Raw genomic sequence first — 24,963 nt, 5'->3', positions numbered from 1 at the left:
ATTCTGGGATGGCCACTATTCTAGTTCTGCTTGACTTAAGTCCAGCATTTGATGCACATAACCATGACATTTTACTGTCCCGACTTTCAGCTATTGGTATCTCTGGTGCTGCTCTTTCTTGGTTCACACCATACCTCAGTGATCGCCAGTATTACGTCTTCATTATGGAATACAAATCTGCCACTACTCACTCACACAAGGTATCCCTCAAGGGTCAGTTCAGGGTCCAATCCTCTTTAACATCTATATGCTCCCATTAGGTGAGATTATTCGTCGATATGGTTTAAGCTTCCACTGCTATGCCAATGACACACAACTTTATGTAAGTGTTGATGCAACTGCAACATCTTCAACTGACTGACTGCATTCAGGAAATCAATCATTGGATGACAGATAATTTTTTACAACTCAGTTCTGATAAAACAGAAGTCTTATTAGTTTCTATCAAATCTGTCCTTCTACCCTTCGTGGACTAAAAATTGACGTCGATGGGATCCTGGATGAACCCTCAGCACCAGGCCATAATTTGCGTGTCATCCTTGATTAGCTTCTTACTTCTCAACCACACATTATCTCAATAGTACAGACAGCTTTTTTCATCTTTGCAACATTGCTCATCTGCATTTTTACCTCAGTGTGAACAATACTGAAACAATCATTCATGCTTACATCACTGCTCATCTGGACTATTGCAATCCATTGTTTTATGGCCTACCAACTAAGTATCCATATTACTAACCGAGAATGCTAAACCGGATGGACGCAGGGACATCCGGCCATGGGCCGTAGCCGCAAAAAGACGTACTGCGCAGGCGCCCCAAGAAATGAGGCGCCACGAGAGGCGGCCAAGACCACAGAAAAAAGGAGTGAGCACAGAAAAAAGGAGTCAAACGCAGGCGACGCACACAGCGCCGCACGAGCAACACCCACCACCCCCCCCCCCCCCCCCCCCCCCCACACACACACACACACAAGCAACTGACGGGACACACACAAAGAGGACGATTCAACAAGCCCCTGGCACACAAAAAAAAAGAGCACGCAAACCCCCCCCCGCCCCACACACACACACACAAGCAACGGACGGGACACACACAAAGAGGAGGATTGAATCCCATTGCACACGAAACGGGACGCACACAAAGAGGAGGATTCAACAAGCCACAAGCACACAAAAAAAAAGAAGCCGCGAGCACCACACAAAGCCCATTGGACACGAAACGGGACAGACTACGGACATAGCACACGAAACGTACACAAAAACGACGATTCAGACCCACGACCACAGTAACATAAATAACAAATGACACACAAAGCCCCATTTCTAAATGAACCGTCCGTGTTAAACATACGTCATCTCAACACGTTCACAATATGCAGCATAGGTAGATCTCATTACAATGAGGCACTATTAACCGTTCAACCGCAGAAAAGGCTCCATATTAACAGTGAGTGCGATCCTCCTTATTACTTATCCATATTTCTCACGCTCAAGAACAAACAAGTCATGAATTCACGATCACAGGTACAAAACGATACCGCTCGGATAACGGGACCAAACACAATTCACACTATGCAGCATAGGTGGATCTCATTACAATAAGGCACTATTAACCGTTCAACCGCAGAAAAGGCTCCATATTAACAGTGAGTGCAATACTCCTTATTACTTATCCATATTTCTAGAAGAAAAAATGTCTCGGCTCCAAAAACGCAAAGCTCAACTAAAGCTTCTAACTAATGATGTACCTAAAAGTAAAAACTTTATGAACTGCATTAGATCCTACAATAGTTCATTTGCTTTTGCATCTACCGGAGTAAATATCAGGCCACCAAAAGGCAATGGCCCATACTGCTTTCGCATATGTGCACAAATACTGCATCGCATTGGAACAGTGCACCCTGAAACAAATCAACAACGCAAATATGCACAAATCTACATCCTAGATCCACATGACGCAATCTATCAATCAAAGTGCTGCATCGCAACAGGCACGGATTCAAAACGAAACACCTCCCGTCTCAGACATACGTTAACGGCAAGGAAGGCTACAACGGGCTTCTCACACAGCACAGGCAAATCGATTACAGCTCCAAAACAACACGTCCCAAATACTACACATGCAACAACGCGCCTCTCAAACGGCACAAGCAAAACATACACCAGGAATATTCATTCGGATTAATGAATGTCATTTGCAATCATTGTCATTCAGTTCACTTCCCTGAAGAAACAACTGGCAATACAAGTAATACATTTACACGTTGTTGTCAAAAGGGTCAAATTAGACTGCCTCCTTTACATTCATATCCTGAATATCTACAGAAGCTTCTAACTAACGATGTACCTGAAAGTGAAATCTTTATCAACTGCATTAGATCCTACAAATCGGTATCCACTATGAACATTAACGGTGGCACTGCACGTGACATCCGTCTTGCAAAAATGTTAATTATTGATGAATGTACAATGGCATCCAGTCACTTACTCAACACCATTCATAAACTTCTACAAACGTTTATGAATAATAATATTCGCTTTGGAGGAAAGGTACTTTTATTAGGAGGAGATTTTAGACAGTGCTTAGCTATTCTTCCACATGCCATGCGCTCAGCTATTGTTCAGTGCACCTTAAAATACGCAGACAATTGGCATTGCTTTCAAAAGATACAGTTAGTACAAAACATACGATGTCCAGAACCAGATCATAACAATTGCTTATTACAACTGGGAGATGGTACACTCACCAATACAGATGGACTTCACCCACATATTATTACAATTCCTCAAGCCTTTATCTGCGACGACTTAGTTACAGACAGATTTGGAACAGCAATCTCATTAGACCAAATGCCCCTTTTAACACAACGCACTATATTATATCCAAAAAATATTAATGTGGAAAACATAAATACCCAAGTCATTCCATTACTTCCTGGAGAGACACAACTCTTTCTAAGCTCTGACAAACTTGACTCTGATCACAACAATAACCATCTTCATTGACATTACAAGTTCTGACCTGGAATTACCTTTTACACTTAAACGGCGTGTACAAAGAAATTTTACAATAAACCTTTACACTGTGCCACACACTTTATTGTTTGCTTTCTATTTGCATCATCTACACCTTCACACTATTCTATATCTCATTCATACATCACGCTCTTTGTCATTCCCAACACCAGGGGTTGGCGAGCGAAGCGAGCAGGGGGCGGAGCCCCCTAGTATCAATAGATTACAATATGTTCAGAATTCTGTTGCTCATTTACTTATACACACTAAAAAATCTGCTCACATCACTCCTGTCCTTTATGATTTGCATTGGTTACCAGTCTTTTCAAGAATCAAATATAAAATTATTCTTCTCACCTTTAAAGCCCTTCATGGTTTAGCCCCTCATTATCTGTCTGAGCTTCTGCTTCCTTACACTCCTGCCCATGCATTAAGATCATTGGACGCTAACTTACTCACTGTACCTAAGTACAGGTTAGTAACTATGGATGGCAGAGCTTTCAGTGTGATAGACGCTAAAATTTGGAATGCTTGTCCTCTCAACATTCATGAGGAAAAATCTATTACTCATTTCAAAATCCTGTTAAAAACACATCTCTTCAATGAGTATTATTAATTTATTTGTATGTAATTTCTATTGTCTTGTTAATGTGTTTATTGAATTGTAAAGTGTCCTTGAGTGTATGAAAGGCACTACATAAATAAAACATTATTGTTATTATTTACTGACAGCGATGGGACTGGCCAGACTTCTAAAGCTTTGAGGCAGAGCAGCCTGTTCACACTGAACCACTGAGCTGCTAATCCCTGTATTGTACTTTGCTGAAATTTTTGTGAATTGCACTTGTTCCACTAACTGTTCAGTTGTGCCTGCTATGAAGATCTATAACATTGCTGCCTATGTAAGCTGTACTTACTTGATCCACAGATTTTTTGGTGTAACTATAAAACCTCAGTGTGCTTAGTTTTGGAATTGTTGCATTGAAATATGATGCATCTCAATTTCTTTATTTTATTTCTTATTTATTTAGATCATAGAACTCATAAATAAAATCATATTTGATAATATATACTCCATGCCTGAGAAAGAAAATGAGCCCATTTATGAGGTGCCAACCAGAACAGGATTTATATGTGATGGACTGCTTGATCTAGAAAAAGGTGGACTGGCATCTATCAGATGGGCGAGGTATGGGATTCTTCAGTTTCTTTTATTTTTATATAGTATAAGTATGTGTTGAAGTAATGCATCACCTTGGCATTGTTTACATTTTCATTTACTTACTTGGTAGATACTTTTATCCAAAGTAAATTACAAAAGAGATCAACATAACTGAGTAAACATCAGTGGGGAGACTATCTAGGAACATGTGGTACAGGACAAGTTTAAAAAATTGACCACAACATGTGAACAGCTCAGAACAAAAATACAAGTTAGGTACACCTTCTTGGTTACAAAAACCTAACAAAGTCATTATCATTTACAAAGAAAGTTACTGAACAAGATAGTCCTTAAATGTTTCTTAAGCATATATACTGGGTCAGATATTCTGGGCAGCTAATTCCATCAGCTAGAAGCTACATGTGGTGAGTCTGGATTGAGATTTGATTCCATGCAGAAGTGCCACCACCAGATGCCATTCATCACCAGACTTTATTGGATGTGAAGTGTCTCCATATACATAGATGCTGACCCACTGACTACACTGTAGGCAAGCATCAAGGATCTGAAATTAATGCATGCTTCCATAGGTAGCTAATGTAATGACCTGAAAAGAGGAGTGACATGTGTCCACCTTGGTTGGTTGCACACCCGACATGCCCATGCATTTTGAATCATCTATAGCAGCTTGCTAACACATGCCAGCACTCTTGCCAGCAGAGAGTTGCAATAGTCCAGACATGACGAGACCAAAGCCTGGACCAGATGTTGTGCTGCGTTCTCCATCTGCTATGGTTTGATCTTGCACATATTGTACGGAGTGAATCCGTAGAGTCAGTCAGTTGCATTATGGTCAGTGAAGGACTATTGGTTGTCAATTACCACATTAATTTTGCATATAGATTTCGTTGGTGTCAACAATAGTTTGCCGAGCTGAACAGAAATGGGATGCTGAATAGATGGTTGAATTGGGATAACAAGAAAGTCTATCATTGCCAGGTTGAGCTGGAGATGATGTGCCTTCATGTAGGTTACAATATCAGTGAGACATGCAGAAATTCTAGCTGATACACTGTGAATGAAGTGATTGATGAGTACAGCTGCATATTATCACCATAGCACTGAAAAGAGGAACTTTGGGACTAGATGATGGGGCCTAGTGACCAGGTGTATAGACAGAAGATGAGAGGAACCAGCACTGCTCCTTGAGCCACCCCTGTGCTTGCCCGGTGCACACTTGACTTCTTTCCTCCCCAGGACACAAGGTAGGATCTGCCCAAGAGGTAGGACAAATAGGTTGCAAAGTCATCAACAGTCATGGAGGATGGAGTAAACTTATCTTAGTGTTGATAGTAGCAGAAAAGAAGGAAGATAGAAGAGATGAATACTTATCTAGGTCAGCCCGAGCATTTGACTTTGTAGATTTAATTTTATCTGTCCCAAGCATAGACTACATAGAGTTTTAGAAAGCCATGAGGAGGAGTGTGTTCCACCTGTAGGCCTAGAGGAGAGAACCAAGGAAAGATGACAGGATTGAGAACAGAATTTTGGTGCCAGCAGGCACCATGCTCTGTTGTGTGAGAGCCAAATCCTGCTTTGCTAATATTGGTTGTAAGCCAGGTGCTAAACTGATATACAGCACATCAACCAAGGCATTTACCAGAGGGGCAAGGCAGGATTCCTTGTGACCAGTGAATCAGAAAGCATGTCTTTTAAAAATGGAAGAAATTTGCAGAGGAATACCCATGAAAGCACTTTGAGAACATATACTGTAAAGCACCATACAAGGTCAGACATGAAATTAATAAAACTCACTGAAATTATTGTGACTGATTAAAAATTTCTAAAGACTTGTAACTGACATACTGAAGGACCTCACAGAAGACATTATTTTTTTGTTCTTTATTTCACCTTATACATTTTCTTGTATTAGGATTTTGTTAGTTTTCACATACCCCTTGGGGTCAGAGCACAGGGTCAGCCATTGTACAGTGCCCCTGGAGCAATTGAAGGTTAAGGGCCTTGCTCAAGGGCCTAGCAGAGTAGGATCTCTTTTGGCAGTGATGGGGATTCGAACCAGCAACCTTCGGGATACCAGCATAGATCCTTAGCCTCAGAGCAAGAACAATTTACAAGAATGCCTCCAAAGGTGGAGGGACCCACACCAAATATGTAAGAAAGATTCATTTGTTGTACATAGTAATGTCAGTCTCATGAATTTCAAAACAGACATCCAACTATAATAAAGTTAATACAGTCTGCCTCTGGAAAACAAGTTGTTTACAAATACATTTCCCTGCTTTAGCAATGAGGCTGTGAAATCCTGCATACTGGTTGTGCACACACATTTATTCACAGCTCCATCATTCATGTTGTAAAACAGTTTATGCATACACATTAATGCAGACTTCTATACCTGATTCTTTATTTATGCACAGTGAAGTATATGCATGGCATATAAACATCATTGTCTTCATCATCTTTGCACACACACCTTTATAAATATGGAAATCCTATCCATACAAACTCCCCTACAAATATATTCATTTTTTTCATTCATTGACCAAATTGTATAAGGTCACCAAAGAAGAGACCTGGATTAAAGGTAACAGAGGAGCTGTGATACAAAACAGGCAGTGACACTAGGTAGTCATACAATAGCACTTTTCATTAGGCTGTCTGTTCTTTTGTATCATTCCTCCTTTCTTGTACCATGCGACTAATTCTTTGTTATTTGTCTCTTGCTCCAGGTATCGTGCTGAGTTGCATGAAGGAGAACTTGTTTTGTGTCAGACTGACCAGCTCTCCAAGGATAATGACTGTAATCAGAGATATATATCTACTGTGATCCACTTCTCTGATGGAAATGCTAGTGCTGAAAAGTTACATGGATGTGACACTTTTTCTGTGCACACAAAAAAGAATGAGTATCGGTGAGCTCTGGAATGGTTCTTATCTTTGAAAATGTTACCAATTTGCTGAAGTTCTGTCTAAAAAAAAAAAGAGTGAGTTATTTCAGTGTTGAGCAAAATTTAAACATGACAGCATGAAAGCTTGATAGTATTTCATGTAAGTGGCAATCAATAACATGCTGTGTGCCCCTGCATGAAGAAAAATGAAAAGCAATGGTGGCATTATTGGAACTATTATTAGAAACAGTAAAGATTTTTTTTTCAGGAGGTAGTTAATCCACATAGGTGGTATTAACAGTTTTGAGGTTAGTTAGTCAATGTTTAATCCTGTTTCTGTTGTGTTTGGTACATTGACTTTAATTTTACTGGTACTTTGTTAAATAAATGCAACCTTTCATTTGTAACAGTGGCAACTTAAATGTGTTGCTCAGGCAGCCTTACATATCAATAATATAGACTCAGTTTGTCCATGTAGACTACAGCACAGCACATGAGCCACTTCCTAGCTCTACCCCACTCGCAGTGTTGTTTTCCTAAACTCAAGTTTTCCTGTCTCAGGTTTCGAGTGCCAGTTACCAATGCATTCAAAAGTACTGAAGACATCAAAAAGGACAGGGATCAATGGGTGGCAGTCATTGACAAGCAGTGCCTTCACTGGAAGCTCAAGTCCCAGGATCAGTTGACATCTGAATGTAAGGCTGTGTATTCTACCATAGAGAACGCACCATCACTGGAAAATAGGCGTGAGAATCAGGTGGAACGAAAGAAGATGATCTTCTCAAAGGACATAAATTCTGAAGTATCACCTCCAGTGTCTCCCTCAGGGCATCCCACAAAGCACACCCAGGCTTTACGCAATTCACAGTCTCTCCCTAACCAAGTATCTTCAATACTTTTTCCGTTACCCTCTCAATGTTTTATTGTAAGTGGGAGTAACTCTTCAGAGGCTATGAAACCAGTACCTCTGTCCGTTACTACAGCAGCACCACCTCCTCCTCCTCCTCCTCCAGGGAAAAGGGCCTTCCAGCCAGTATCAAAAAGAACAAAGCCATTTCACTGGGACCTTCTGTCACAAGACAAGGTGAGCTAATTCAACATACCTGTGTTCTCTCCTGTTTCTCAATGCATCTGCCTAATGCCTATTTTGTAAAATACTTTCACTTATGTCATACTGTCTTCACATGGTTTGATTCAGACATTGCTATGGAATATTTTACTGGCATCTTTGGATAGTCTCTAAGAGCAGCTCACAGTTATTTTTTAGGTGTGTTAGCATATAATGCATGATGCAACTATTGCAAAAGCCCACGTCTGTCTACATTAAACAACACTGCCAAATGAGGACTAATTTTGTTTAGATGTGGTGCACATATTCTTCAAATAACTTGGTTGAGACAGTTCAGTTTTCACTTAGATATCTCAAACAGATTGCCCTGTGCGAAGTTTTACAATTTCAAAATTTCACATTGAAAAGCATGGCAAATTTGTGAACTCGTCCATCTTAAAATGGAGAAACATTGTGTGTGATTGAAATAGGAATTTACTGCTTCAATTGCAGTTGCTTGTATTTGTATATTTTGTACATCTTCCTCTTCTACTCATCTGACAGCTGCTCAGATGCTAAATGCAAGTGAATCAAACTCTGGGAAGAGAGTGCATGTGAAAACAGTTTACACAGCAGCACCCTTCTCCTGCTGCTTTAGGTAAATTAATTAATAGAGCACAAAAAAGTCACATCTCTAGAAATAAATGAAAGGGGTAGCAATTATGTAGGAACAAAACAGATGGCATTGAACAATATTGTCTGTAGGTTATTATTCTAAAGAACCCACATTATCAACCTGCAGCTAAATGGTGTTTGAATCAATTAATAACACAGGAAACATGGAGCTGTTCTAATTGATATTAACATAGGAGTGGTTTAAGAATGAACAGTGGTGTTGAGAGATGGGAGACTTCAGTTGCTTAAGACCCTGATCTCTGATGCCCAACCCTTGCCTTGATCGTTCAGTTCCAAATATACATGAACTATTGCAGCAAGCCCCTGATTGTCTTTCCCAGTGTGTACCTTTCAAATTCCATTATGCAAAAAATCAGTTCCTTTCCAAGTTTTTACTTATTTCTGCAATTTTAACAAATTATTGTGTTTAATATTAACCGCTAGATGAGGAACATATTTCAGTTCCTTTTCTCCTTTCCTAGGGTAACATTGATGCTGATTTTATGCTAGCATTGGTCGTGTTATATTTGATATTTTTCAATTACTAATTAATGGATTCTACTCTATTAGATATACTTCCAAGAAATGTTATATTTAAGAAATTTGACCACAGTTAATCACAGACCCGCGTCTGCTAACACATCAATTGATGGCATTTTCACATCATTTGAATTGCAGTCTGCTGTGTATGAAAGGCATTGAGCCAGCACAAACCTATTTGTGCTCCGTTGTAAAGTACTGTTAAAAAGCACGCATTTAATGTAGTCTATTAACATATGGAATTGCGTTCTGTTATCGCTATTACTTTTGAATATGACTCATTGTTATAAAACTATTTAATGAACAAAAATGTAATAACTGACTCTTAGACGAAGTAAATAAAAAAATGTGAAATAGTCCACCTTTCATATCAGTTAACATAGTCTAACTTGTTCCACTTTGAGAATTACATTTTGAATGGAGGACATGGACATCTTTTCAAGTACAAAACTTGCTGTCTGTGTGCAGGGTGTACTCTTGCTTTACTGTATTTAAGCACTTACCTGGTTACCAAATTACTCATAGTTCCCAAAGAGGTTTTTGTTACGTCCTCACACAAAGCAGCTCTGACATCATATGGTGTTTTAAACACATGCGCCAAGAAGTCTTCAAATTAAGCCCCTAGAACCACGGCAACTGACCAGGTTACCGTACATGTTAATGTAAAGTGCCTCAAAACTGAAGATGATCTTACTTGGTGTGGTCAGTCTTCTGGAGTAAAGCACATTTAACCATTAAGATAAGTAGGCTACTTGGGATTTGAAGTGAAGTTTTCATGCCGAGTCTGTGCAAGTACTTTGCGTAGAAAGCAGGAACTTTGTAGTCTTGATGATTTGTTATAGCACAGTTTTATAAACATTATAGCATCTTGCATAATTCTTCACACAGACCCATTGGAGAAAAGCATATAAACTTGAAAAACAGAATGAAGGCTGCAAAAGCTGCTTATGGATGCCACCGCAAAACAGCAACATAAGGCATCAGGACTTCTTAAAATACTACAAATAATTTACTATGCAATGGCCCAGTGTTGGGCTGTTAAATAAGCAAAGGTATGAAAATGGGCCTACTCAGTCCTAGCCCAAACTAACATGGATAACATTGAAAATGCATTCTTTTTCCTTTTTGCCTTCCATCCACATTTAAAGAGCATTTTATTTTTTTTATTATTAGCAATGAAAATGTTCACAGAAGTGTATAAATTTGATATCAGCAATGTGGCTGGTAAGAATGAAGCTTTTTGAAAAGGCAGACATGATTGTCATTTGATCAGACACTGACTTGTCAGTTTTTCCTTTGTGATTTCTTCTTTACTGTATGCATAGATCTTTTCCTAACTTCCCTGCCTCAGCTGACAGCTTCTGTGCTCTCAAATACTTCTCTTTATTTAATTTATCCACTTTATCAGTCCTTTGAATGAGGTGTAAAACTGAGGTCCTGACACTCTGTGGGCATAAAAGATAACTGGGCATCTTTCAAAAAGATGTCCTGGCTAAGTAGCCCATCACAGCCATGTCCATTCCGGCCCCCTAATCACCCCTTTCTCTAATGGGCTATCTCTCTCACACTTTAGCTAATGTGTGGTGAATGTACTGGCACAATAATGGCAGCTGTCACATCGTCCAGGTGGATGTTGTACATTAGTGGTGGTTCAAGTGGCTTCCCACTGTCTATGTAAAGCACATCAAATAGCTAGAAAAGCGTTACATAAATGCAATTATTATAATCATTTTCTTAAACTTTGTCAGGCCTATAGTCTTTTGTAACTTTGAACGCATTTGCACTTTACCATCAGTCTACACAATTCTTCTTCTTTTTCTTCCTCTTTCGGCTGCTCCTGTTAGGGGTTACCACAGCGGATCATCTTCTTCCATATCTTCCTGTACTCTACATCTTGCTCTGTTACACCCATCACCTGCATGTCCTATCTCGCCACATCCATAAACCTTCTCTTAAGCCTTCCTCTTTTCCTCTTGCCTGGCAGCTCTATCCTTAACATCCTTCTCCCAATGTACCCTGCATCTCTCATTTGCACATGTCCAAACCAATGCAATCTCGCCTCTCTGACTTTGTCTCTCTAACATCCAACCTGAGTTGACTTTCTAATGTATTCATTTCTAATCCTGTCCATCCTCATCACACTCAGTCCAAATCTTATCATCTTTAACTCTGCCACCTCCATCTCATTGCTGGTCACACTACCGTCCTATAGATCTTCCCTTTCACTCTTGCTGATAACCGTCTTGTCACAAATTACTCCTGACACTCACAACCTATTCCACCCTGCCTGCACTCTCTTTTTAAAATTCTCTTCCACAATCCCCATTACTCTGTACTGTTGATCCCAAGTATTTAAACTCATCCACCTTCGCCAACTCTACTCCTTTCATCCTCACCATTCCACTGATCTCCCTCTCATTCACACACATGTATTCTGTCTTGTTCCTACTGGCCTTCATTCCTCTCCTCTCTAGAGCACATTTTCACCTGTTCAGGGTCTACTTGACTTGCTTTCTACTCTCACTATATATCACAATGGCATCAGCAAATACCATGGGGACTCCTATCTAATCTCATCTGTCAACCTGTCCACCACCATTGCAAATAAGAAAGGGCTCAGAGCTAATCCCTGATGCAATCCCATCTCCACATTAAATGCAACCATCACTCCTGCCGCAGACCTCACCACGTTCACACTTCTCTCGTACATATCCTGTACAACTCTTACGTACTTCTCTGTCACTCCCGACTTCCTCATACAATACCACAGCTCCTCTGGAGGCACCCTGTCATATGCTTCTCTAGGTCCACAAAGACGCAATGCAATTCCTTCTGGCTTTCTCTATACTTCTCCATCAACACCCTCAGAGTAAACATCGAATCTGTGGTGCTCTTACCTGGCATAAAACCATACTGCTGCTCACTAATCATCACCTCCCTTCTTAATCTAGATTACACTACTCTTTCCCATAACTTTGTGCTGTGGCTCATCAATTATATCCCCCTGTAGTTACTACAGCTTCCCCCTTATTCTTAAAAATCTGTACCAGTACACTTCTTCTCCACTCCTCAGGCATCCTCTCACATTCCAAGATTCAATTAAACAATCTGGTTAAAAACTTCACTGCCATCTCTCCTAAACATCTCCATTCTTCCACAGGTATGTCATCTGGACGAACAGCCTTTCCATTCTTCATCCTCTTCATAGCTGTCCTTACTTCCTCCTTGCTAATCCATTGCACTTCCTGATTCACTATCTCCACATCATCCAACCTTCTGTCTCTCTGATTCTCTTCATTCATCAGCCTTTCAAAGTACTCTTTCCTTTTGCTCAACACACTCTCCTCGCTTGCGAGTCTATCTTTATCCTTTATCACCCTAACTGGCTGCACATCTTTCCCAGCTTGGTCCCTCTTTCTAGCCAATTGGTACAGGTCCTTTTCTCCCTGCTTAGTGTCCAACCACTCATACAACTCATCATACGCTCTTCGTTAGCCTTCGCCACCTCTCTCTTCACCTTGCGCTTTATCTCCTTGTACTCTTGTCTACTTTCTGCATCTCTCTGACTATCCCACTTCTTCTTCGCCATCCTCTTCCTCTGTATACTCTCCTGTATTTCCCCATTCCACCACTAAGTTTCCTTTTCCTCTTTCCTCTGTCCATATGTCCATATGCCAAGCACCCTTCTTGCTGTCATCCTTGCTACTTCTTCTGTAGTTGCCCAGCTGTCTAGTAACTCTTCACTGCCACCCAGTGCCTGTCTCACCATCTCTCTGAGCTCAACCTTGCAGTCTTCCTTTTTCAACTTCCACCATTTGATCCTTGTCTCTGCCCTCACTCTCCTCCTCTTCTTGATCTCCAACTTCATCCTACAGACCACCATTCTATATTGCCTAATTACACTTTCCCTGCCACAATGAAGTCCTTTATTTCAATTTGTTTTTTCAATTTGATTTACTTCGGTTTTGCCCTAAAAACATATGGTGCTTTTGGCTGATGAAACATGTATTGGCCAATAAGAAAGATTTTGTATGTTTTTGACATTTCAATCTAATTTAATGCTGATGATAAAATTTTAGAAAATTATCTGAAAATAGCTACAGTAGTAACAGCAGAAAACTTAAAAAAAGCAGGATTTTCAGATTTATTCATGTTAACGTGAACTAAGACTAAGTATTATAGGCAAAATAAAATATAAAATGGTTATTGCTTACACACTGGAATGGCTATGCCACAGAGGAGGTTCTTTTTGAGTTTTATCTAGAATGGCATTACCTGTCACACTGTGCATTTATCAATCTCTTGTTTTCTACTCTCTGTTTGTGTACATGAGTAACAAATACATTTAGAATATTATGACTTTTGTTATTCTCTCATTTTATACTGAGAGCCATTCACAGTGCACACTGATCACTCTCGGTACTATTCCAATGCAAGTGAAATCCTATCAAGCCAAATAATGAAACCAAGGCAGAAATCCACAGCTCAGTATTTGAAGGGAACATGCATATCATGAATGAATTTTCTTGCAGTAAGCTGTAGCTGAGTAAAAACTAATAGTTATTGTTTAGGTTGGATTTAATTGTAATATCAGACATTATTTAAGTAGTTAAAAATTACAATGAATTTTGTCATTATTACGACACATTGTGGAGTGATCCTCACATTCTCGGTTAAATCTTTGCTTCTTTAGTGACAATGGAGTTTTAACTATTGAAGCAAATGTTGAGTTAATGCCTGTTTGTAAACTACATGGCCAAATGTTTGTGAACACCTGGCCATCACACCTACTGTATATGATCTTGTTGTACATTCTTTTCCAAAAGCATGGGCATTAATATGGAGATGGCACCTCCTTTGCAGGTATAACATCCTCCACTCTTCTGGGAAGGCTTTCCACAAGACATTGAAGCAAGTCTGTGGGAAGTTGTGCTCAAGAAGCATAAAGAGCATTTGTGGAGTCAAGTACTGATGTTAGACAAGAAGACCAGGCTCGCAATCTGTACTCCAGATAATCCCAAAGGTGTTCAGTAGGGTTGCGGTCAGGGCTCTGTGCAGGGCACTTGAGTTCCTTCATGTCTTTATGGACCTGGCTTTATGCACGGGGGCATGGTCATACTAGCACGGGAAAGAAACTTCCCAAAATTGTTGCAACAAAGTTAGAAGCGCACAATTGTCTAAAATGTCTTTGTATGCTATACCATTAATCACACCCTTCACTGGAACTAGGGGGCCTAGCCTAAACATTACAAACACCCTCAGACCATTATCCATCCTCAACCAAATTTTACAGCTAGCACTATGCAGTACAGTAGGCAGCATTCTCCCTGCATCCACCAAACCCAGTTTCATCCATCAAGCAATCATATAGTGACGTGTGATTCATCACTCCAGAGAAATCACTTCCACTGCTCTAGTTTCCAATGGCGGCATAGTCTACACCAGTGTTTATTAATCACTGAGTGGAGTGGGCTGGTGTTGGTGGGGTGCGAGTTGCTGTTGTTCATATAATGGAAGTGGGTTGCAAGTAGATTGTGCAGTGGGTCTCTGCTCTGATGATCATGCCTGATTGATCAATTGAGACCCTTCCCCTCAGTGGGTTTCAAAGCCACTTAAATGGGAAAAAGTGGGTTATGACACCAAGATGGTTGAGAAACACTACTCTGTACCACTCCAGCTAATGCTTCTGAATAGTGATCTTAGACATGTGTACAGTAGCTCAGGCACGTAAGCCCATTTCATAAAGCTCCTGATGAACAGTTCTTGTGCTGATGTTTCTTCCAGAGGCAGTTCGGAACTTTGTTGTCAGTGACTTCACAGAGAATAGGTGAATTTAATAGGCTATAGGCTTCAGCACTCACCGGCCCTGCTCTCTGAGTGTATGTGGTCCACCATTTCATGGCTGAGATGTTGCTGCTCCTCAGCACTTCCACTTCACAAAAACAGCACTTACAGTTGACCAGGGCAGATCTTGCAGTACAGAAGTTTTGCATATTGACTTGTGGAAAAAGTAGTGTACTACAAAGTTGTTGAAGTCTTCAGTCAGTCTACAGTCAGTTTTTTTCCAATTAGATGGTATGGCTATGTGCTTGATTTTATGTACATGTTAACAATGGGTGAGGCTGAAACTGTTGAATTTAGTAATGTGAAGGGGTGTCCACATATAGTACCTTTGGCCATATTGTGCCTATCTGCAGGTCTCCTGGTACATAGTTGTTTCCAAGCCTTTTCCTTGAGTGAAAATCATTTGAGCATATAGAAATGATCTATTTCAGATTATAACATGGTAACATAACTCAGTAATTGAAAGAGATTGTATACCTTTTCATTTCATTAATAAATAAACGTATTAAAATAAAAAAAATAACAAAAATTATTAATTTTAGCTAAAGCAATTTTTCTAATTCCCTTTGCAGCTTGTTAAAACATTTTGGACACAAAGTGACACCTCTAAAATAAAAATAAATGAGTCCAAAGTATATGAGCAGTTCTGTATTCAAGATACAGGAGTCAACGTTGGAATGGAATCAGCGGCAAATATAAACATTTTGCTTAACCCCAAGATTGCACATAACTTCAGTAAGTACCCTTCAAACTTCTGTGGAGTTAAGAAAATGTCATTTAACATTTAAGATTATTACACAAGTCCTGCTAATAGGCAAGTATGAGTCCTGCAGACACCATTATTTCATTCTATTACACGGTAAAAGTAAAGCCTAATTCTATACTTCATTCATCTAAAGATAATACATTATATAACCAGCCACATGCGCTTGTTAGGAAAATAACATAACATTCACAAACCCGAACAGAGGCACAAATATAGTATGCATGATCCGTGTGGCAGCTCTGTTATTAGGGAAATGCTGGATTCTAATACCACAAAGATGTACATTAAATTAGATTGGCCTTCCACTCCACACGTTAACAATTGAATTTTATGCTTTTTGCATGTTAGTTTTATTCTGTTGATTTTATTGATTGTTATGTTCTGCTGAGTTTTAACACTGTTATATGTGTGAATGTTAACAACATTGACATCTTTCATATGTTTTCTACAGATTTCGGTGTAGTCTTTGACTTTTTCATCCAAACCTTTGAATGTCTTTTTGAGCTATCATGTTACATGCTTGCTCTTTTATCTACAATTGTGCATGAGCTTCAACTGATGGGCAATTAGTTTTGTATTCTGTAATAAAAACCTGAAGTTGTTTCTTTAGGTGATAACAGCAAAGCATTCCCAAATCTTAACACTACTATCCTTAAAAGTTGCAACAAGAATAGAATATTGTGTTTTTTTTTATTGTTGTTGTTTTTTTTTTTTTTTTGTACTAGACATTACAGGGGTTCATGAAGCATTAAATAATTTATTTTATTTTTTATTGTCTCATCTGTCTACTAAACATTCCTCTAGAAGACTTGAAAATAATGCAGATCCCTTGTGGTAAACATTTTAGGAAGCAGTGATTACCGCTTTGCCACTGTCATGAATTTCATTTTTCTTATTAGCTTGAACTGAAACTTGCATCGATTACATTTTCTGGCTGACAGGAGAAATGCAAGTGAAGCAAATACCCGACTCTGTGAACTCTGAGTTCTTAGTGGCTAAACATGATATGCCAGAGGGTTCAAAGCTCAAAGGTTGCTGGAAAATTTTCACTGCAAGTACAGTATTAAGAAATTCAAGGAATTGAAGGGAGGGTTGGTGATTTAATCAATCCAAAAGGCATTTCTTTTTTTTTCACTCATCTGTTTAAAGTACCATGTGAAGGTACTTTTCTAGTCTTACACTAAATTATCTATAATACTAAGTGAATTAATAAATCAGATTGTCCTTTCATATGTTTTATTAATTCAATGCTACAACTTCATTTAAGTATATGCTAGTAATACATTGTAAAAGATTAAACATTAACTAAATTTTCCATAAAATCAGAGGAAGAAAGCACTGTCCATCTGAATTAAGTTTGTTGACTGTTTATTAAAATGGCAAGAGGGGGTTTTGGAGGAGCGACCACATCTCATTGGGGTGCGTTCAGCCCCATTCTTCACAACATGAGCAGCAGAGACACGAAGTGCGTAGTGCAGGCAAGGGGGGTTGGCGAGCGAAGCGAGCAGAGGGTAAGCCCCCTAGTATATATATAACATGTGTGTTTGTGTTGTAACAAGACCACTAGGGGGTGTGCCAGCCACCCAACCCGACACAGACAGATACTAGAGGCACGCTTATAAAAACACAAGTTTTTTATTCTTTTCTTCGCCTGTGGGCAACGCCTTCCCCATTCCCACAGGTACAACACAGTCCCAATAAGCACAATAGCACACACTACTTATAATAAATTTTCTCTTCTTCTCCTCCACTCCTCTCTGGCAAGCTTTGTCTCCCTCCTCCCAGAATGGTGGCTGCTGGCTCCTTTTATAATCCTACCGGAAGTGCTCCAGGTGTTTGATGACCTATTTCCGGCTGCACTTCGAGGTATGGCAGAAGAACCACCCACATGGGCTTAGGAACCACTGCAGCGCCTTCTGGCGGCACCCTCTGAGCCCAACAGGGTTGTAGAGAACTCCATCTCCCATGGAGCCCTGCGGGAATCCGAGGCACCACTCTGCTATCTAGCGTCCCGGGGGAGGTACTGTTCAGTCCATACTTGTTCTTCAGAACCATATATAGAAGAGGAAGTTCGCCACAGTAAATATATATATATTGTGGAGACAGGCCCGGACACAGACAGGCAGACATGCTCATGTCACCCAACACACGTTTATTATATATATTTACAAAGTTATTATGCTCACAAACCCCACAGACCCCAAAGTCCTGGCCACACAACAATGCCTTTTCTCTCTTCAGGCCGCCTCCTTGCCTTCCTCCCGACATCATCCAACTTCCACCCGACTCTTGTCTCCGTCTGAAGGGAGGCGGCCCCTTTTATACACACCCGGATGTGCTCCAGGTGCTCCCTGGCAGTCTTCCACCGGCACACCCCAGTGTGGCGGAAGTGCCAGCTGCATACCTGGAAGCATTCCGGGTGTCCCCTCTTTTCTTCCCCCCAGCACTTCCGGTGTGGCGGAAGCGTTGAGGTCCAGGGTCCCCAAAGCATTGGGGCGCCCCCTGGCTGTGGCCACGGGCCCCTACAGGGTAGAGCTTCCAAGCTCTGTACCCGTGGCCCCCAAAGCAACCAGGGCAGTCGGTCCTCCTGGGCATCCCGGCCGGGCATGAACCCCAGCCAGGTGCCACAATATATATATATATATATATATATATATATATCGGAATCTCCCTCCCAAAAGGCTTGATGATTATGACTGCCTGAAGTAACAGATCCTCCTCCACACGACTGTTAGCTCGCTGGTCAAGGGGCACCAGTTTTGGCTGTGGCATATTGATCCGGATCGCCCTGTACGAGGATTGATCCAGGGCTTAGCAGACCTGATTCAAAGCTGGATCCACAGAGATCCTTTCAAGCACATTGTGAAGAAGCTCACTATTGATACAGTCCTGTCCGAGATAGACGAGAGCCTTTGTGATGAAATGCCACGGAACGACATCCACTCGCTGCTGGATCTAATCCGCACACTAGAGGGTGCACAAGCCACCTGGAAACAATGGGGCTATCCAGGCTTGACCCCAATTTCGATCCAACTGGCACAGACCTTCAGGGTTGCCAACACCACGGGCAGAAGACGCCAGAGTGTGTACGCTATATTGTGGACTAAACGCAGCTGCTTTCACAGTGATCAACTGGAACATCTGGCTCAGGAGCGTCACATCCCACATGCGCAAACAATGACCAGATATGCGGCTCACAAGTTTCCCCCAAGATGTTAATGAGGACAATTTTAAGGTCTCTATTCTGTTGGCTGGACGGGAATTCTTGGCACTGTTGGACTCTGGTAGCGACCTCTGTGTAGTCTGCCGTGACTGACCTCTTATAAGACCACAGACAAAGTAAACATCCGCTGCGTCCATTGGGACATTAAAACATACGAGACTATAGTACTCCCTCTGAAATTTAAAGGGAAGAACTTTAAGGTTTGGACTGCTATATCAGTCACCTCATTTTGGCCCCTCTTAATAGGAAAAAGTAGTGCCCTCTACTTGGCCACCTGCAGAGCTCCTACCACCATAATGGATAGACAGGGGCTCACCGCAGTCAATGTCAGTCAAAGAAACGTGTTTGAAATTGAACCGGAGTTATCCAGCGAGCTGGGGGATGAATCCTTAAGTGAAGACCCAGGACACCTGGCAAACTTTTCCACTCCATCGCATACACCAACAGCATCCACAGACCGGACACTCAATATGGACCTAGACGAAAACGAAGTAGCAGTGAGAGGTGAGTGTAATGCTGCATCGAATACGGAGGAAGCAGAGACTGCCATCCAGGTGGAGTTTGCTCGCCTACAATGAGCCGATAAAAACTTGGATTTTGCATTCAGACAAGCCCACATCACAAATCACTCTTACTATCTGGAGAGAGAGGATCCGAATTTTAAAACACCACATTTTTTACTTAAGGATGGTGTTCTGTATCGGGTGATTTCTGATTGCATGGATGATGGATGTATCTAGCAGTTGGTAGTACCAAGTGAGCGTAGGGAGAAGGTTTTAAAAATTTCTCACAGTCACATTTTGGTGGGTCACCTCGGCATGGAAAAGACAAAGGAACGCATTTTCAAATGCTTTTATTGGGTGAATATGGGCTGAGATGTGGAGTGATTTTGTAAATCCTGTCCCGACTGTCAAATAGTTTCTGCACACAGACCCACCAGGGCACACATGTACTGATGCCTATTTTAACTTTCCCCTGTGAGAGGGTGGGATTCGATATTGTTGGCCTACTTCCCAGGAGTAAAAGTGGCTTTCAGTATATGCTCATGTTAATTGATTATGCCACAAGATACCCAGAGGTACCGGTGTTGCAACGGGCGGACTGCAAAAGCACTCTCGGATATGTTCATACTTATTGGTATCTCTTGTGAGATTCTCACTGATCAGGGCACACCCTTTACATCTTGCATCTATGCAACTATGCGAAAGTTTTGGAATTAAGCAGTTACACTCCACAGTTCGTCAGCACTTTGAGCATGGAAAAGGCGCTATATAAATAAAATGTATTATTATTATTATTATTATTATTATTATTATTATCTGCAGACGAATGGCCTGACTGAACGATTTAATAAAACCCTAAAACAGATGATTCGGCGGATAGCCCATGATGATCCAGCTTCCTAGGATACAGTTGTACCTTTCCTCCTGTTTGCTGTCCGGGAAGCCCCACAAGCATCCATTGGGATGAGCCCTTTCAAACTATTATTTGGCCGACGACTGTGTGGGGCGTTGAACATTTTTCAGGACTTGTGAGACACCCCCTGGGGAGAGGTTTGTCGACCAAGTCATTTCGCTGCAAGAGCAGATTGCCCTCTATTGCTGTGGAACATCAGCAGCACAAGCAGGAGACACAAAAACGTAATTATGACAAGACAAGTAAACTCTGCGAGTTTAAGAAGGGGGATCTCATGGTGGAGTTGATCCCATCCGATCCATATAAAGTTCAGGCCAAATGGCAAGGGCCTGCAGTGATAGAACAGTGTATGTCCCCAGTGAAAACCCATAGAGATTTTGCATGTTAATCTTTTAAAGGAGTGGCACGACCGTCGCAAAGTCCTGGTCACAGCTGTAGCGATCCCCCAGACTAAGGTTGCTATTAGGGATGATTTACTGTAACTGACACCCAGAAAGCGGAATTGCTATTACTGATTGAGGGGAACTCAACATCTGGCTGGATCACGATTACTGAACACAAGATTGTCACTCCACCCGGTGTTACTATACAGGTCCCCCTGTATTGCCTACCAGAGGCAACAAGGAAAGTGATACAAGTGGAAGTCCAATAGATACTCCAATTAGGCGTTATTCAGCCAAGCAAAAGTGAATAGCAAGTCTATTGTACTTGTCTCAAAGTCCAACTGTTCGGTTCTGTATTGAGTTTAGGCGTTTGAATAAGGTATCCAACTTTAATGCATACCTGATGCCACGTGTGGATGAGCTGTTGGAAAAGCTTGGGCAGACTTCATATATCTCCACCCTTGACCTCAAGAAGGGTTATTGGACAGGTTCTCTTGGAGGAGTCTAGTTGTGAGAAGACTGCGTTCGCCATTCCGGACAGGTTTTACGGCAATTTATGGCTCTCCGTTTTGGTCTCCATGGTTCACCGCTGAAGTTTCAGCGAATGATGGACCAGATCCTGCGTCCCCATTCCATGTATGTGGGTGCGTATCTTTATGATGTGGTTGTTTTTAGTAATGACTGGGAGTCTCATCTTTTCCACCTTCAGGTGGTGCTTGACAGTTTATGGCTGGTAGGGTTGACGGCCAAACCTAAGAAGTGCAAGCTAGGTATGTCGGAAACCCACTATCTGGGATATTCCATAGGGAAGGGTACTACTGAAGCCTAAAATGGACAAGGTAGGGCAGGTGCTTGCATATCCCTGTCCTGAAACACAGAGGCAGGTTTGTGCCTTCCTCAGGCTCGCAGGGTATTACAGGCAGTTCAGGTACGAACGCCCAGCTCACTCGGTGGTTTATCAGTTTGCAGGCTTTTGCTTTTGATGTTCACCACCATCCTGCACACACCAATGCTGACATTCTCTCCCCGCCTGGCTGAGCCCGGCTTGGACGGTCGCTTTGCGCACACCGGTATGGACAAAGCTGAGTGGGGAGATGTAAGGTTTCTAACCTTTTTTTGGACTCCCCCCAACAGGAAGACATGCCAAAGAGTGCCCCAAAGCACTAGCGAGCTTATCTGTTGCCAGGGCAACCACAGGCTCCCAGCACTGCAGCGGCTTGCCGCAAAAGCAAATCCGAGCCAACTGTGTTCACGCTATAAACACTGTCGTCAATGGGTGATGCAAGGAACATTATAAATTTAAATAACAGTATTACTTGGCCACTAACCTGGCCTAAACCCTGCCTGATTGCTGTGTCTGTATATAGGAGAGTGGTAGATCCCGCTACAATAAAAAAGTGCTGTTCCTGTTTCAAGGTGAATAACGCTAGTTTTGCTAAAGTACTGAGACTCAGCCTCGTGTTTTGGGGTGCAAGACAGAGACTCACACGTCACATGTCACAATATATATATCTCTTCTCTTCTCTCTCCCTCTTCCACCACCACTCCTCTCGCAAGCATTGTCCACTCCCTCCCGATTCTGGCTGTCCAATTGGAGAGAGGCAGCTCCTGTTATATTGCACCCAGGTGTACTTCCGGGTGTGGGGGCAGCCCTGCAGAGGAGGGCTCACCCATTCACCATGCACTCCCTGGTGGTGGCCATAGGTTCCAGCAAGGTTGAGCTTCCATGCTCCAAACCCATGGCACCGTAGCAAGGCAGGGTGATTGCTCACTGTTGTCCCGGAGGAGGTACTGCCCCATGCAAGCTCCTTCATGCTGGGTAATAGTCCCAGCCGTCAATTACAATATATACATTGGTTTGAAAAGAATGGTTGGGATTTACAGGCAGGCACAGCACAGTCATACAAGTTTAGAATATCTGTTCGACTTCATCATTGCTTCAACATTGTTGTCATTATTGTACATATTTTATACAAGAAGCAAATGCCTTTTGGGCACCTTTTGTTTTGCAAGCCATCTAGGTTGGGGTTTCTCGATTCCAAAGCACTTTTTTTCTTTCATTATTTAAAACACTCGCCTCCTCATCCCGCTTAGGCTCACCCACCTCTCCCTCACCTTCTGTCCCCGCCATGATACATTCTTCTCAAAAGTCGAGTTATTAGAAAGCTTTGATTTGAGCTGCTTAATGTCCCGTTTTTTTCACCCCATGAAACGTTAGTTTATCATTGACTGAAAGCAGCATGGTGATTTATGGTATTCTTGGTTTCATTTAAGTACAATCTGTGTCTGAAAGGTTAAGAGTCCATCCATCCATCCATTTTCCAACCCGCTGAATCCGAACACAGGGTCACGGGGGTCTGCTGGAGCCAATCCCAGCCAACACAGGGCACAAGGCAGGAACCAATCCCGGGCAGGGTGCCAACCCACCGCAGGACACACACAAACACACCCACACACCAAGCACACACTAGGGACAATTTAGAATCACCAATCCACCTAACCTGCATGTCTTTGGACTGTGGGAGGAAACCGGAGTGCCCGGAGGAAACCCACGCAGACACGGGGAGAACATGCAAACTCCACGCAGGAAGGACCCGGGAAGCGAACCCGGGTCCCCAGGTCTCCCAACTGCGAGGCAGCAGCGCTACCCACTGCGCCACCGTGCCGCCCAGGTTAAGAGTCCCGTTTGCTAAAAGGACGATCCTTTTTATGGATGGAAACACTGGAGTTGCACAGTTTCTTCTAAATGCCAATCAGTGATCAGGGATGCGGAATGATCAGAATATTGCTGCTTCACAAATAACTGTTGTTTAACTCTTTTTATAATTAAGTTGCCCCCAAAGTACATACAAATACACTACTGATTAAGTGTGTGATCTCCTGTGTTAGCATGAGAAAGGACTAATACATGCACAGAACATTTACTGTCCTTTACTTGCCAGGCATGAGATTATGAGAGAATTCAGTCCCTGGAGAAAGTCATCTTTAATCCGTGGATTTCACATACATGAAAATATCTTACCTTAAGCACATACTTGATTGAAAAAAATGTAAAAGGTATTACTTGTCAGAATACCTTTTGAGCGTAGCATACAATGGATACTTCAGAAGATTTTATTAACCTAAGTTTATAGTTAAACTGCCCACCCCTGGCACAAAACATCAGTTGTTTGTGAAGCAGGAATATTCTGATCTCTGTGTGTTTGGGTTCACTGATCAGCATTCACAAGAAACCGCACAGCTCAGGTTTTCTCTACACAAAGAGGTTTCATCCTTTACTCCTTCCTGATCTAGTTTACTCTTAAATGAAACCAAAGCTAAAAACTACACCAGAATATTTAATGAAAGATACCGGCATAATAAATATCTCTTGCTCCAATGTAACCTCATTCTAATCCACTAAACTGCTTCTATTTTCTTGCTCTTTAAGTTACTCTACTGTTTTGTATGCCAGTTCTGATGTAAAGCAGGCAATTGATTCCGGGTGTATCTTTTTCCTACACCTTGTTGACCACCTTTATTCCTATGGACTGCTGACAATAATGACCTATTCAAGATAAATAGGCATGAATCCAACGACTGCCTTTATAAAAAAAGAAAAACTTTGCCACATGCTAACATAAAAACTCAAAAGATTTGAGTTATGTGACCATAGTTCATAGCCATCATAATAATACTTACTGTAGATTCATTTTTAAGCTAATTAAACCTCAAAGGAACATTTACACTCTAAATTAATGAAATGTACAATCCCCACAGCCCTGCCCTGGACAAGCAGGTTATGAAGATGGATGGATGAAATGTAGCAGCTGTGAAATTCTCACATAAACTGAAAGCCTTTTAAATTTCTAGGTTGCTCAGCAAATCTGTCTTTGCATTAAGACTATATGCTGCATTCTCACCAAAATCCAGAAGGTGGCACTCCAGGATAAAGTCAGATTTTGATCACAGCCTGAATTTTCCATTTTGAGTTCCTTGTAC

General features: G+C 41.5%; 1 protein-coding gene across 2 annotated transcripts in view; it reads left to right on the top strand.

Annotated features, from left to right (window-relative positions):
• The window catches only part of LOC114659434 (formin-H), a 235,050-nt gene that overhangs the window by 76,701 nt on the left and 133,386 nt on the right, over window positions 1-24,963 (top strand). For both annotated transcript variants that reach the window (XM_028811923.2, XM_051933105.1), the window contains 4 exons: window positions 4,048-4,205; window positions 6,929-7,111; window positions 7,649-8,171; window positions 15,767-15,929. In XM_028811923.2, the coding sequence (XP_028667756.2) occupies window positions 4,048-4,205; window positions 6,929-7,111; window positions 7,649-8,171; window positions 15,767-15,929 (1,027 nt within the window). The remainder of the gene's footprint in view (window positions 1-4,047; window positions 4,206-6,928; window positions 7,112-7,648; window positions 8,172-15,766; window positions 15,930-24,963) is intronic.

This window comes from Erpetoichthys calabaricus, chromosome 10, assembly GCF_900747795.2.
Source record: "Erpetoichthys calabaricus chromosome 10, fErpCal1.3, whole genome shotgun sequence".
Classification (NCBI taxonomy): domain Eukaryota; kingdom Metazoa; phylum Chordata; class Cladistia; order Polypteriformes; family Polypteridae; genus Erpetoichthys; species Erpetoichthys calabaricus.
Note: the sequence above shows the minus strand (reverse complement) of the source record. Positions and strands in the feature narration are given on the sequence as shown.